Genomic DNA, 15,428 nt, shown 5'->3' with positions numbered 1-15,428 from the left:
ACTCCGGACCACTTGGGCCAGTTTTCAGCAGGTTTTGGATGTTTCTCTGCTACAACACACCTAACTCATAAGAGGCCTGTGCAGAAGCTGACAACTGGCGTTTGAAAAAACCATCTCACTTTATTGAAAGAAATTTCACATTCTTCACCAGAGCAACAAATGTCTGTCCTCTTATTCACCTGCTTCTGTTTGAACTGCAGATAACCAGTGATAGTGGCTGCTGGTAAGAAAGCACTGAGGGATTATTAGCATCTGTGACTAATATGTAGCACTCCCAGCAGGTGACATCACATCTGATCAACCAACCACAAAGCTCCGCTCAGGCTGTCACAGCTCAGCACGTGATCCACCTGCCACTCTAAAACCTGACCAGCGTCTTAAAGCTGCACACCTTCCTCTTCTCTGTCCTTTCTGCTTCTCTGTACCTCCATATCTTTTATCTTTTATTTTGTTCGATTTTAAGATTCCAGCAACCAGCTTTCAGGCACCTTTGGAATCAAACACAGTCAAAGGAGGGTACAGAAGAAAGAGGGCAAGTCTTCATATACAGGCTCAACTTTAAGACACACCAGCTTGATAAGATCAGGCACACAGAAGGACCATCTGCAGGGTTTCACCTCTAGACACACAGGTGAGACTATACACTGATTCCCTGCATTAGACTTGTAAGTAACTTTTCTAACATGTGCTTTGCATAGAAATAGGATGTTCTTATAGCGCAATAAACATTTTGAAGGACACTCTTTATATGCATTAAGCAAAAGTAAAGTGATTCTTTTGTAGCATTAGAATCTAACCGTTGAATGTTCATCAGGAGTCTTTTAAGGTGCAACATTCCTGTATTTGCTATGTTGTATTAAAACTTTGTTTACATTAATTTAATTTAGCATGTTTAGCAAAGGTATTACCATAGAAAATTAGGTTAAGATTAATTAACTTTTGCTTTGTTGACCTAAAGAGTTGATTTTTTTTTTTTTTTTTTTTTTTTTTCTGGTGCTTTTTCACTTTTTGTCTGCTTCTGTAAATTTGATGTAGATCCAGTTTTCAGACAGTTTACTTTTCTTTATTAGATTAATATTCTAGATTACCCAAACAGACAGCAGCAGATGCATGCAGTCAATTTTCCATAGTGAATGAATGATTCAGCTTTAGATATCAAGATGTATTCATAAGGTCATATTCGAGGGCTGTTGGCAAGTTTATTTGTATAGCACATTTCATGTACAAGACAATTTAAAGTGCTTTACATAAAACATTAAAGGCATTACAGCAGGGTACAAGGAGTAATAACACATGCATTAAAAACAAACTTTAAAAGAAATAAAAGAAATTAAATAAAAACAGAAAGAAAAAAGCTAAAATAAAACAGACAAAATGCAAGAAATAAAGTTCCAGTGTGGGGAATTTAACATTTGTTTTGAGAATAGGCGGTTAGTTTTAGCAAACCTGCAGTTTTCTGGGAGTTTGTTCCACGTGTGAGGAGCATAAAAGCTGAACGCTGCCTCTCCATGTTCAGTTCTGACTCTGGGAACAGAAAGTAGATTCCAATTGCTGTTCACAACTTGCAAAATAAATGTTGTCTTGTTTTGATCAGCCATGTACAAATATATTATTTCAAACACAACAGAGCAACATTTGTGTGGCATGAAGCACACAAGCCGTGTGTTTTTAAGTATCCAACTTTTATCATCTCCATAGCTAAGTATGAACAATAAAGTTTAAAAGTAAAAAATCTGTCTGTGTTGTGACACTTTTGCTACTTCTTATCCAGAGTAGAATGATTCTGGCCTCCTTTTAACAAGCCATCCAGGTGCATTCTTAACTGAACAAACTAAAATCACAAGAAAAAATCAAATACAATTGAAGAAACATTGACTTTATTACATCTGTATAGCAAGTAACCTTTGGAATAAATCCTCAAAAGTGTCCAAAAAGTGTCCTGTAATGTAGAGTATTGCTTGAATCTCAGAAACAAAGATCAGAGATGAGTTTACTTTGCTTTCATCTAAGAACTAGGCTGGTTGTGGCATGTTTCCAGAAGATATTCCCCACCACCTGTCCTCAGAGCTCAGGATAATCCAGTTATCTCAAACAGGCATCACCACCCGGCCACTTTAAAATCCCGGTTAAACATCACTTTGCTGACCTAAATTGTTCTTATAGGGTGCACAGTCTGTTACACTGTTGGATATCTTTGTGACTAAAATCCACTCTGAACTTTTGATTTTCTCCCAGAAAAAACATCACCATGCCAACCGTTAAGAGCAAGAAGAAGAAAGTAAAAAAGGAAGTCATTGAAGCCGAGGAGCAGGGGGAAGGTGAGCCGGCAGCTCCTGACGCCCTGTGCAGCCCTCTGGTGTGTTGTATGTTTACCCAATTCTGCTTGTTGCAGTGGGTCTGGAGGTGGAGATGGAGAATGTGACCAATAGGAGCAGCTCTGACAGCAGAGACCCTCTTACTCCAGATCTGCAAGATCCAGCACCACAGAAGAAGAAGAAAAAGAAGAAGGCATCTACCATTGGTAGCAAAACTTTCATTTGCTTTTTGACTGAAGGGGGAAAGTCAGCTGGTGGGAAGTGAACAAGTGTTAGATTTACAACTAGTCACCAGATGATTTCATCCAAAGCAACTTACAAGAGAAGATGAGCTTTCACGTCTCAGTAAGAACTAAGAACGACTTAAGGACAAAATAGAAGTAGTGTAAAGTCAGTTCAGGTTAGTGTACCAGTGGTTAAGTTGTCAAAACAGATAAATTATGGATGCACCCAACAAGACTGACAACGAGCCCTGAATCAACACCATCAAGAACCCCCCCCCCCCCCCCCCCCCCCCACTTCCCCACAGTTTATTATATATTGATGTAGCCTGTGGTTGTAATGGCTATAGTTTGTCTTCATAGCGGGGCAGCAGTGGCTCAGGTGGTAGACTGGGTTGTCCAATAATCAGAAGGTTGGTGGCTCTATTCCCAGCTCCCTCTGTCATCCGTGGCAAGACTTCTTACCTCCAATGTCAACGTTGGCTGCCACATTTCCATCAGTGGCTTCACATGTAGCTACCAAGTATGATGATGGATAGAAAGTAAAGTACCCTGGGTATCTTAAAAAACGCTATATAAATCTAATTATTTATCATATTTATAGGCTACAATATTATTATCATAGCCGATGAAGTTCTAAGAAAGCAAATACCCTGGCAGATCTGAGCTGGCAGATGCTTATTAAGATCAGGAAAACCTTGTCCTTTACTAATATTCTGCATTTAAATACAGTAATCTGTAAATTTTTTCTAAATAACTTATCATATTTTCTCAAACGCACCTACCATTATCTCTACCACAGTCAGTTTCTCAGTAATTTTGTGGTTGTACCATTAAAACACAGTGGAATAAGTTTTAAGTTTTTTAATTTCCATGCAAACATATTCATTACAATACAGTTAGTATGTTGTTGCTGAAACACATCTCAGCTGAGGTTGACCTGAATATCATGAGTTCTGATAGTGTTGCACTGTTTGAGGTCATAAAGCAAAATACTAATTTATTTAGGGAAAATACTAAAGTTAAAGATAAAAAGTTTAGAACTTAAAAAGATTTCTAAATATATTCTGCCATCTCATACTAATTTATTTTAGCAAATGATGTGCCTTTTAAATAGATGCTGACAGCATTACTGTAGCTTTATCTATAGTCTGACTGGGCTAGAGTAGGGTTTGCTCTGTGTACTAGTGATTTATGTGTACATTTTTTGTTCTGTAAACAATCACCACAAAGATTATTACAAGGTTTCAGAAAGGTCTTACACTTATGGCATATTTCTTTGAAGACAGAAAAGTTTGACTTGAGTGAACCAGCTGTCATGCTATAGTCAGAATTCTAGTTTGTTTATCTTTTTTTTTTATAAATATAATGAAGGTGTAAGCTTGTGATTTTATAAAAGATCCTCTATATAATTAAGCTGTGAATGATGAGAATAAAGTTGGGTCTTAAGAAGCTTTCCTATCATGTTTTTGTACATCAGACCAGGAAACAGAACATGCTGACGTCCCAAACGGTAACATGGGCGAGCCCATCCTGGACAGCGAGGAAACGACGGTGGCTGTCACCAGAAGGACAAAAAAGAAGAGGCGAGTACCATCATTAATTCAGCTAAAGATCTCTTACAAATAAGTATCGACTGAGTTAACATTCTGACCTCATGTTGGCATTAGTGAAGAAGTCAGATGATCAGAGTTAACCAGCTGGACTGACCTCTTTGTAAACAATAACTATGAGAACACATTCGTCAAAACTGGGAAAGAGTTTGAGATTAAGAGTTACAAACAATCCAAACTGTTCCAGTGAAAGAAGAAACTATTGTCATAGCCAAGCAACCATCATGAGGAATTATTTTAAGCTGATGTACTGTAAAATAATTAAAATTAAATCAATGCTGTGTGTGAGAAAACTGAAAATTCAGCTCCATCAGCAAAGTAACTGATCAAACAAGACCATGAGGATCTTAATTATTAGTTTACAGTCAACAAAGCTGAATCAACCAACACAGTCTGACTCAATGAATTCAGAAATCGTGGACAGTTTAATGGCTAAAGTCTATATGCAAAGTCAGTTCTATGAACAAATCTTTATACTATTACTGAACAGCCCACAATCACGTCAAATACTGAGCAAAGCTGGTAAGATGGCATCAGAAATTATGATGAAAGAATGAGTTGGATTTTGGACTTTTTTAATTTTATTTTATTTTATTTACATACATCTTTTCCCACTGGTTTGAGCCAATCCAGAGGCCTCCTGGCACCATGTGCCCCCATATGAGGAAAACTCCCCAGGGTTTTCCTCATATGATGATTTGTGTAGATTATAAAGAGATCGTAAATGTTCCACTTTTTCAGACTTTCTATGGTCACTCTTTACATTGTTTACATGAATCTGTTTTTACTTTTACCGCCTGAAATCTTCTCTGCTTGCCTCTAACTTGCAAAGCTTCTCTTTCCTTTACCACCTGGCAGGAAGGCTAAGGCGACAGAGCACTACAGTAACGACTTGGGAGCTGAAGATGATGACATCGTAAACGAATCCCAGTCGCCCATCCCTCAGCATTCCCTGTTCTCCACTCCACATGGCCTCAGCCAGCCAGTTGGCAAAGTCTTCGTGGAGAGAAACCGTGAGTGTGAATCACTTTTGATGGATTAAAAAACAGGGAAAACCAGTTTCTAGTTCCCACATATTACCTGTTAACCAGCAGAATATGTTCTATCTTTGGATCTATCCACCAACCACAATCCTGAAAACATGTTAAAAACAAGACCCATAAAATTTACATGTGTAGCTACTAAATGTATGAAACTCCATTCAATTCCTCTCTTAATATGGGAAATTCTCTATTCATTTCACTGTTTCTTTCTTTCTGTAGTATTTTCTGCAACTTCATTTATTGTGTTTATTTACAAATTTGAGACAAACAGATAATCTGTCTCAAGTTTGGGCAAAACTTTTCATTGGTTAATTACTAGAAAAATATAGCAAAGTTCTCACCTTATTTAACCACGTATATGGTTGGGTTTTCTTTAGGCAGAACTTGCAGGACAACATTTCTGCATGAAAGAGCAGACGCTTTAATCCGTCATTAGCAGAGTTGCTGTTTACTTTATGTGGGTCACTGGCAGCATGCCTCAGATGACCCTCAAATCTGCTCAGATTCTCTGGCTTTTCTCAGGCCCAGCTGAAGAACTGCAGAGTCAGAGGTCAACACAGAGTTCACTCGTAGCACAGTTACACTTCTGAATTTTCTGAACTGATCTAGTAAAGGCAAAAACCTTGTTTCATTCCTGTTTTTGAGACTTCTAGAAAAAAACAGAAGTCCCTAAGAACACGTGGTGTTTGGTATCCTGGCTTTGCATGCAGGGCGTTTTCATGCAGATCGAGTGGAGCAGCTTCAACGTTCAGAGCTGATGGACGACTACATGGACCCCAGACAAATCTGGACCACCAGAGACGTCGCTTTGAGGGTTCACAATGGCTTCAGGTCTGCACACACACACACAAACAACCAAACAGCACACATACAAGGTGTTTTCTGGTAAACCAGTCTTAAAGGGTTAAGGGCCATATTAAGCCACATATCTTTTGGCTGAAGACATTTTTCATCTTCTAAAAATTTTTTGCTAATACTATATATACCTTTTATTGTTAATAGTTACACAAGGAGCTCAGCGGTGGAGTCACTTGGTAAAGTGGAAGCATAAATATGTGTAACATCACCATAGATGCATTCACATTTATTGTAGTTAATGTGGGTATTTATAAAAATAGAAGCAGGTTACCCTGGCAACCAGCTTGTACAACAATGCAAAACACATAATGCTTCTTACAAATATAATCTCCCAGAATAAACAAAAAGTAATATAAGAGTGAAGCACATGTCCCTTTGGTGTGTTCTCCATCTGCAGGGTGATCGGTCTGTTCTCTCACGGATTCCTGGCCGGCTATGCTGTGTGGAACATAATTGTTGTGTATGTGTTGGCGGGTGAGCAGATGGCCACGCTGCCCAACCTTCTGCAACAGTACCACCCTCTGGCCTACCCAGCTCAGTCTCTGCTCTACTTGCTGCTGGCCATCAGCACTGTCTCTGCATTTGACAGGCATGTGTGAGCAAAAATAGTTAAACCAAACAGGAATCAGTAAGTTGAAATAAACAAGACGTTTGATGTTGCTTGCAGAGTGAACCTGGCCAAGGCTTCCATGGCCCTGAGAGGCTTCCTAACTCTTGACCCTGTTGCTCTGGCTTCATTCAGTAAGTGAGACAAAACAAAGAGACAGTGGTTATGATGACAAAGGATTTTAACAATAATTCTATGTCTTTTCAGTGTATTTCATAGCCCTGATCCTGTCACTGAGCCAGCAGATGACCAGCGATCGCATTAATCTTTATCCTACTGCCAACGAGACTCTGTGGTGAGAACTATATATATAAATATATGAGAAGTTTATATAGTATGAGAAGTTTATTTATATATATATATATATATATATATATTTGTGTGTGTGTGTGTGTGTGTGTGTGAGAGAGAGAGAGAGAGAGAGACTTTTGTGCCATTTTAAAAAGATAACCTAAATATAAATAAGATTAATATTTTAAAAGTATGAATAGGCTGAGTATAGTACCTGGTAGAACCTGAAATTAACATTGATGAGGAACCTTAAACAAACATTAAACCCAAACAAGTGTTCGGTAAACAATGATGTTCTTGTTAGAATGGGCACCCACATGGATAATCATTTAATTTCAGTTTTGAGGGAACAATAAACAAACAAACAAAAGAAGTTAAATACTGATGGGACACAGTGTGTCCCCAAACTGTCCACATGTGAACCCTTGTTGCGAAGATCAACAGATCTTTTGCATTAAATTTTTGTTGAAACTTTTTCTTGTTTTTGTATGGGATTAACTTATTAATTGGAACAATCAAGTGAGAAATAAGTATAACAAACCAGAAAAATCATAATTGTCTCATTTAAAGTCACACTTTTTAAATTTCTGACCTTAAAATATATGTGTTTCTGATGTGTTTTGATGCTACAGTGACATTAGACATTCCTGGAGCTGTAGTTGCCCAGCAGCATCCCAAGGCTAAGAAACTGCACTTCACAGCTTTGTGTTTCAGCCTGGAACATCACATTACAGCTGAGTATGGCTTTATGCAACTTGGCACACACTGGCAACTGGATATCAACACACTGGTCGTTTTGGACGAGTACTTTGGCAGATTCATCAAAGAACTGCAAGAGACGAATCAGCCACTGTACTCATTCAAAACAGACATTGTGTTGATATCCAGTTGCTGGCATGCGATGCAATGCATAAAAGCAGAACTCAGCTATAACAGGATGCTTCAGGCTGCAACACAAATTTGTGAAAGGAGGATTCTCAGCAATGGGATGTTGCTGGGCAGCAACTGCTCCAAAAGTGTGCACAATAAATGTCAGTGTGTCATCAAAACGGCTCAGAAATACATATCTCGAAGGTCAGAAAGTGACACAGCGTTATTTTAATGTGATGTGTTTTAAAGAACTTTCAAACTACAGTCATTGTCATTGTCTTAATTTATCCTTCCTGCTTAACTCAACGCCCAACCCTTTTGTTACTAAAAGTCATTAACCAAAGCACACTTCAAGTAGAAATCCTTAAAATTTCAGGAAGGCGTTTTATTAAATGAAGCCAAAACAAGAGACCATTAAATGAATTTATTTGGATCTGATGGGACCAATACCTTTTTTTCCTCATATTAATTGACAGAAAACATCAAATACTTTTCCTAGTTGGAAATTCTAGTTTGATTCTTCTCTCTTCACCTCTGACAGGCCTCCAGGTTCAGAGCAGCAGATCCTGCGACCGTGGATTGTAGTCAACCTGGTGGTGGCGTTGTTGGTGGGCGTGGCCTGGGCTGTGGTGTCCACAAGACCAGACATTGACTACACAGAAGGTAGTTTATAACTTCTAGGTTAACTCTTGTATATTACACAAACACAAACTTTATTTCAGAAAAAAAATAACTTGTTCTGGTTTTTTAATCACTTGTATTCTTTTAGACCCTTGCAGGCAATGAAAAGTTTTACCATCCAGTAGTTTATAAAATGGTTCAGCCAGATACAGTATTTCAGTGCACTCATACGCTGGTTTTGATCATATTCAGGGTATGACCTTTACTTATCGTTGTTTCTCCTTTTCTATAATCAAGTATCCAAGTATCTGTCTTCATATATTTCTGGGTTTCTCACAATTTGAGACCATTAAGGTGATCAGATGACTGCATAGTCATATAAAAGTGCTCCAAGCACTGTGCTGGTTTCTTAAAATCAGACTAGGACCTCAACCAGGTTTCTGAACATATGTGCATTTAAGTGTGCAAAGTGGATCATAGCTTTGTTACTATAACTTGTGATTATAATCTTTCAATTACCTTTATCATAGTTTTAAATGCAAATTCTTGTAACTTGTTCAAAAATGTATTATCGCAAAATTAACTATTTTGTAATCTAATTATGTAACTTTGTTTGAATATGGTAGAAATTTATGTGTAACAAATATTTCAGAAGTATTACAAAATGTAATCATTTAATTTAATATTTACATGATTTAGCAGCATTATAAAATCAAATGTGGCAATGTTTAAGGTTTGAATTTGAATGAAAAGAAAAAGGTGAATGTACATTGTTATCCTAACATGTCACCCTTTTTGAAAACAACTATTTAAAGGTTCATTTGCTAACTAGGCTGTTAAAAAGGACACAAAATACGTTTGTTGAAACATGAAAATAAATGGGGATTCTGCTGTGGTTCATAATGTAGATTTTTTTCATTCTAATGTCATCTTCAGTACAACATGGTTGCATTTTTGTTGTGTTTATTAGCTTTGTATCACTGTGGCATTTTTATACTACCACTAGATGGCACCAAAGTCAAGCAGGTTACTGACAAAAAATCAGTATGGTTGCAGGGTTTTCATATTAACACTGTGATTTTCATGTTTTGTTTTTGCAGAGTTTTTGATGACAATGGAGGTGGAAGGATACCCAAGAGGAGATGAACATCTGGACATGCCAGCCTAAAAATCCATTTGTTTAACTTTCTATCACTATTATTCTAACCCAAAAATCTGTTTTGTTGCTTGTTTAATGTATGTTTTTGTACAATATTCCCCTTACCACTTGTTTACTGAGTGTAATTTTGTAAATAAATAAAGAAATACAGTGTATATTCAGTAACAGTTTTTCAGTTGTTTTGGGTTTTATTGAGGGAAGCTTGGAGAATGTAAAATACAAAAATTTAAACTAATTTTCAAATGAGTGTGTTTTTCAGTGATTGCCTGTTAAGACAAAAATGTGAGTTCATGATCAAAATGTGTCTTCATATATAGAATGTTTTAGATTTTTATTTGTTTATTGATTGTTCATTCATCCATTTATGGCATTGGTGGATCTGTGCAATTTTTCATCTGTGACTATTTTGTACCTCTTTTTAGTTTTATCTCACTGATGTCATTAAGCATCTCTAGTTTTTCTTTTCTATTGATTTTAAGGTTATGTGTCTGTATTTATTTATTTATTTGTTTATCTTCATTAATTTTGAAGTTATTGCATGTGCTTTGATTGTTTGCAGTACTTCGGCTTCTGAAGAAGTTTTCTGTGTCTTATTTACTTTAAATTCGTGGCAATTTGATTGACTTCCTAACAGAATAGCCTATATCAATCAGTTATTTCTCTGGTTCAGTCTATAATTAAAACTTAACATCCACGTTCCTCTACATCTCGAAACTAAAATAAATCTAACTTTCCCCACATCTTGCTCAGCGGACGAAAGTCATGAGATTTCTCACAGTCCCCGAAGGCAGCAGGACGCGTCCAGTCCAGTCAGCGCGAGCCGCAGCCGTTAGTAGTAAAAGCCATGTAAAGATGGCGGAGCTGCAGATGCTGCTGGAGGAAGAAATTCCAGCGGGACGGAGAGCGTTACTGGACAGTTTTACCAACCTGGAAAGAGTAGCAGAATACTGCGAGAGCAACTATGTGCAGGTATGAGCCAGTATTAAAGAAACAAACCTGCAGTAAATTTTAATTTAGATAACACGCTGAAGAAATACCAGTAGGGAGTGGGCGGTTTGGAGAAAGGAGTGATGGAATGACTGTACCACGATCCGTTATGTTCCGTTAGTGTTTATGTTAGGGATAAAAATCACGCCAAATTCAGTATTAAAAACTCAACTTTGGTATAACGTAATATTAAGAATCTCAGTCTAATTGTGGACCAACCATCTCTGTTTGTGAGGAAAATTAACTTTAACAATTGACGCAGAACTACGGTGTCTGGCGAAACACAACTGGGAATGTCATGGATCAAAGTTGGCTTTAAAAGTTGGAAATGTTAATTTCACGTATGCCGAATAAACAAGATATTTGTATTTATTCGTATAATGTCTTCAAACTTCTACATGTTTTGTGACATTTGCAGATACGAAGGGAACCGTTTAAACACAGATGTGTTAACTGTAGTCTTGCGTGCCGCTTAGTGCCTCACAACCAACACTTTGAAGGAACTCTCGTCCAAGTTTCTTCGTCCATCCCCCCTTAATTTGATTTTATTGTGCTTTGTTAAGTACCATCTGCAAAACGTTTTACGTATTTACATGTGCACCTTGGCTAACACAAAGTGGTTACAGTTTAGGAGAAAGGTTTAATAAGGTTTGAGCTAAAAACCTAAAGGTGCGTTACTGAAAATAAAAAAAAATCATTGACAAAAGAAAGTATGCATAATAATGGCAAAGAAAGAATTTATGTATAAATAATTGAGGTTTGTGATATTGCAGACAGGTTTATTGTGGTTGTTTGTGTGTGTGTGTGTGTTTTTTTTTTTTTCTTCCATCAACTTCTCTCATTGTAAATACTGGACCAAGCCTGTTCTTATTCTCCAAATCATGTGGGTAAAGTTGTTCTTTTAGTTTTTAGATTGCTTCATCAATCGAGTATTTTAGTCTATTAAATGTTTGGGGAAATTAAAAATGGCCATCATAGTATCAAAAATCTGACCGACTGACGGTCCTAATTTATATATATTTGATTAGCAATTCACACAGTACATATATTATTTTATTTTATTGTTGTTGTTATTGTTAATTAGACTTAGACCTAACTTTATTAATCCTTTGGGATGACTCCCTCGGGAAATTCTAAATTCCAGCAGCACAATAGAAAAAGCAGGTAAATAAGCACACAGGTACGAAAGAGCAAAATGACTAAAAAGAGCAGCACACAGATAAATAAGAGAAAAATAAAGATAAATAAAGGCAAAAGAGCCAGATACAGTTTGTATAGAATATGAGTGAAATTATTACGCTACAGATGAAGATGGGGTTATTGCACCATAGAATGAGGTTATTGCACCAGGGAAAGTGTCCATCTCTGTGTGTTAATAATAATAATAATATTAATAATAATAAAACATGTATTTTGTTCTGTAGTTTGACTAAATTGCCTATACAAAGTTTGTTTATTAATCAAAGGAATAAGTGGCTTAATGGGAATACTAAAAAAAATAAACAGCTATAGTTCTGTGCAGATTAATTAATTTATGATTAACTATTCCAACTAACTATTCTTACTATTCTTTCATTTAAAAAAAATACTCAGAGGGCTCCATTTTCACTTTTAAGTGTGCAGATCTCCTTTTTTTTTTTTTTCTTCTTTTTTTTTGAGGGGGGGGGGGGTTACTAAGATTAAAAGGGTAGTGCACCCTAAATATGTTTTTGAGCTTTAAACAACATAGCATTTTTTAATTGTGACGAAAACAACATATACTGTTGATAAAATTTGCAATTTTCTATTTCTTAAAAAAAAACAATATTTTGTGGGTTACAAATTGCTCATAACACCCCCTACAGGGTAAAAACAGGTTTTATTTTTCATGATTACTTGAGCCGTACTTGGTGCTTCTCTACGCCACAAGAAATTTTTAAAAATCTCACAGTCCCCCTTCAAATGCAAACAGGTGGGTCCTTGGCTTGCAGTCATAGAAACCCACGCCCACTCTTTACATCACGCCCATCTTTTAACCGTGCGCTTACCCTGGTAAAAGATGTCCGTGCCCTGGTGTAATATCAGGAGTTAACCTCCAGCAGTGAAGGATAAGATGATATAACGTTTACAAGGACAAAAGACAGTTATGTTAGACTAATATGTAAATTAAAATAATGTAGTTTTATGGAAATACAGGTTACAGTTTGCACTAAAATCTTCATTAATATGAATGTGGATGTTCTATGAAGCCCTTCTCACTGCTTTAAAAAGCTTCCACACCTGCACCTGGAGTTTCTCTGTTTCTTTTTTTTTTTTCTTGTTCTGTCCAGCTTGGTAACAGCAGAATGATGGTCTGGCTGCTATGTTGTGCCGAACGAATTTGCTTGGCCAAGAGGAACCTTATGGGCACAAGGCTCTTCTTGATAATCTGTTCTACATACACTATCTATCTATCTATCTATTGGGGTGGGAGAAAAAAATCGATTCACATAAGTATCGCATTTTTTTGTTTTACAACTTTTAAATCAATTTTCTTGTTCAAAAATCGATTTTTCCTTCAATTTAAATGCTTTGTTTTAGTCTGTGTCTAAGACGGGTGGGAAAAGGGTTACCGTTTTTCTCCAGCAGAGGGCAAAATGTTTTTCTTCCGGCTATCACAGGACATTACATCCGTTTGCGGGAAAAAAACTTAAAAAGGCGGACAATGGCGGAGAATTTGCAAAAATGCGCAGAGATAAGACCTCCACCTTCTCATTTTAAGTCAAAAGTATGGACACTTTGGATTTTTTGCTTTGAATGGAAAAGCAGAGCTGGACATGTCGAAAGCTATTTGTAAACACTGTAATGCACACGTCACATACTGTGGAAACACGACCAACGTTACTGCCCTCTTAGCAAGACACCACCCTGAGGTAAATGCAGAGCTAGTAGCCAAGCGAACTGCAGCAGCAAGCCAGCAGACACTCAAAGCAGCACTGTACAAACTACCCAGCAGGTCTGAAAAAGCGAAACGCATAACTAAATCAATCACTGACTTTATTTGCAAAGACCTGCGACTTTATAGTGTTGTGAAGAACACGGGATTTAGGAACATGCTACACACACTGGAGCCGAGGTACGTGATACCTTCCAGAAAGTATTTCTCTGAAACAGCAGTGCCTCAAATCTTCAAGGACATTAAGGAGAAAGTCAAAGAAAAACTCATCAGAGCAGAACGTGTTGCTCTCACCTGCGACGCATGGACTTCACGGGCAATCCAGTCTTACATCACCATAACAGCCCATCACATCGCTGAAGACAGGTCTCTGTCCTCCCACGTCCTCCAGACCAGGGTCATGCACGAGAGTCATACCGGCTCAAATGTAGCAGAGCTGCTTTGTAACGTGGTGAGTGATTGGGACATCACAGATAAAGACCCGGCTTTAGTGTCAGATAAAGCGGCTAATACGGTTGTCGCCGCACAGTTAGCCGGCTTTCTCCATGTCAAGTGCTACCCGCACACACTCAACCTGGCCTCCCAGCGTGCGCTAAAGCTGCCGGCTGTAGCAAGATTACTCAGACGAGTACGTTGTGTGACTGAATTTTTCCATAGAAGTGCCATCGCACTTCATATGTTGGAGCAAAAACAGAAGTTGCTGGAGTTCCCCGAGCACCAACTGATAAATGATGTATCAACCAGGTGGAACAGTGCGTATGAGATGGTCGAGCGTTTCCTCGAACAGCAGCCAGCCGTCACAGCTGTCCTGCTTTCCCCTGATGTGAGGAAAAAAGAGAAAGACATCAGCACCTGAGTACATTTGTTTGCCTCTGTTACATAAGAGAGTCAAGGTTAATTTCATCTTAAGATGGAACGATACATGGTAGTGTCTATGTCCTGGGCTACAATCCTCCACCTGTGCTTGGTTGGTAGAAACATGACTGAAATGTGAGTGTTCAAGTGTATGTGGGCTGTTAAGAACAACTGTTGGTTCTTAATAGACACCTGTTCATCACTTCATTTTATAATCATCACATTGGTACATCTGTGGGTGTAAATTTCACTGCCAGTTAAGAAAAACTGCATGAACAGCACATTCAGGCTGTCTGATGTGTCACTTTGAACTGACAGTGAAATCTAACTACAGTGTACTTGCATGTCATTTTTTCCTCATACCAGTTTCACAGATATAGTGACAAAATGAAGTAGTGCTTACAGCTAACAGCAAATAATCATTCCTTTCATCTTATCACCCTCCTTTGAAGTACATTAGAATTTCTGTAAATAACAGTTACAAGAGCTTCTCTTATCATACTCTTTCCTCAAATAGGTTTTGCATTGTGCTGTTGCTCTTTGTGAGTGTTATGCGTTTAAAGTTTGTGGGTGAGTCACTGAACTAGTTTTCATACAGAATGTTTTGCTGCTCCGAGAGCAGCAGGTTACATGTTACATAATGACTATTTCGTTGCAGTCTTTCTGTAAAATTAATGTGAGAAATCACTTTGTTCCCTAGTTTTATTCTTATCAGAAATTTTAGGCTGCAGGAGGATCTGAATTATCTAAAAATAAAAAACTGAACTCATGTTAAAGGTCCAGCCGTTCAGTTTGAGTAGGTATGGAACAGATCAGCCCACTCAGAATTTTTTTTTTTTTTTTTTTAACGTGAGAATGCAAATATCAGCAGAATTTGTTCTGGACCTTTTGCAGATATTTTCCGCCCATCTCTCTGGTAAAATCTACCAAACATCAGCAGGCAAGATGATGTCCAAATGTAGCAGCAATTACTTTGGAGCATTTGCTGCGATTGAGTGGGAGTGTCCGCTTCATTTTCCACTCTTCTGGCTTATTTGCTGTTTTCCTATTGCTCCTCACTGGTGTGTGTATGTT

The 15,428-nt window shown here is 37.7% G+C and overlaps 2 protein-coding genes across 11 annotated transcripts in view; both read left to right on the top strand.

Annotated features, from left to right (window-relative positions):
* The first annotated feature begins 409 nt into the window (after positions 1–409).
* LOC121650461 (transmembrane protein 237A-like) lies at positions 410–9,744 on the top strand. The gene is made up of 11 exons (XM_042001991.1): positions 410–630; positions 2,233–2,318; positions 2,393–2,521; positions 4,017–4,122; positions 5,008–5,162; positions 5,903–6,023; positions 6,448–6,639; positions 6,718–6,791; positions 6,865–6,952; positions 8,360–8,481; positions 9,540–9,744. The coding sequence occupies exons 2-11, from the start codon at positions 2,249–2,251 to the stop codon at positions 9,605–9,607; spliced, it is 1,125 nt and encodes a 374-aa protein (XP_041857925.1). The 5' UTR covers positions 410–630; positions 2,233–2,248; the 3' UTR covers positions 9,608–9,744.
* A 666-nt stretch (positions 9,745–10,410) lies between these two features.
* Positions 10,411–15,428, top strand: part of LOC121650221 (abl interactor 2-like) — a 33,917-nt gene continuing 28,899 nt past the window's right edge. For 4 of the 10 annotated variants that reach the window (XM_042001618.1, XM_042001612.1, XM_042001615.1 and 1 more), the window contains exon 1: positions 10,414–10,567. In XM_042001618.1, the coding sequence (XP_041857552.1) occupies positions 10,451–10,567 (117 nt within the window). In that variant the 5' untranslated portion in view covers positions 10,414–10,450. Of the gene's footprint in view, positions 10,568–15,428 lie in introns of all 10 variants that reach the window. The other 6 variants (XM_042001619.1, XM_042001614.1, XM_042001613.1 and 3 more) reach the window with 2 other exon arrangements.

This window comes from Melanotaenia boesemani, chromosome 12, assembly GCF_017639745.1.
Source record: "Melanotaenia boesemani isolate fMelBoe1 chromosome 12, fMelBoe1.pri, whole genome shotgun sequence".
Lineage (NCBI taxonomy): Eukaryota > Metazoa > Chordata > Actinopteri > Atheriniformes > Melanotaeniidae > Melanotaenia > Melanotaenia boesemani.
The sequence above is the reverse complement of the archived record's forward strand: the minus strand, read 5'-3'. Positions and strand labels throughout refer to the sequence as shown.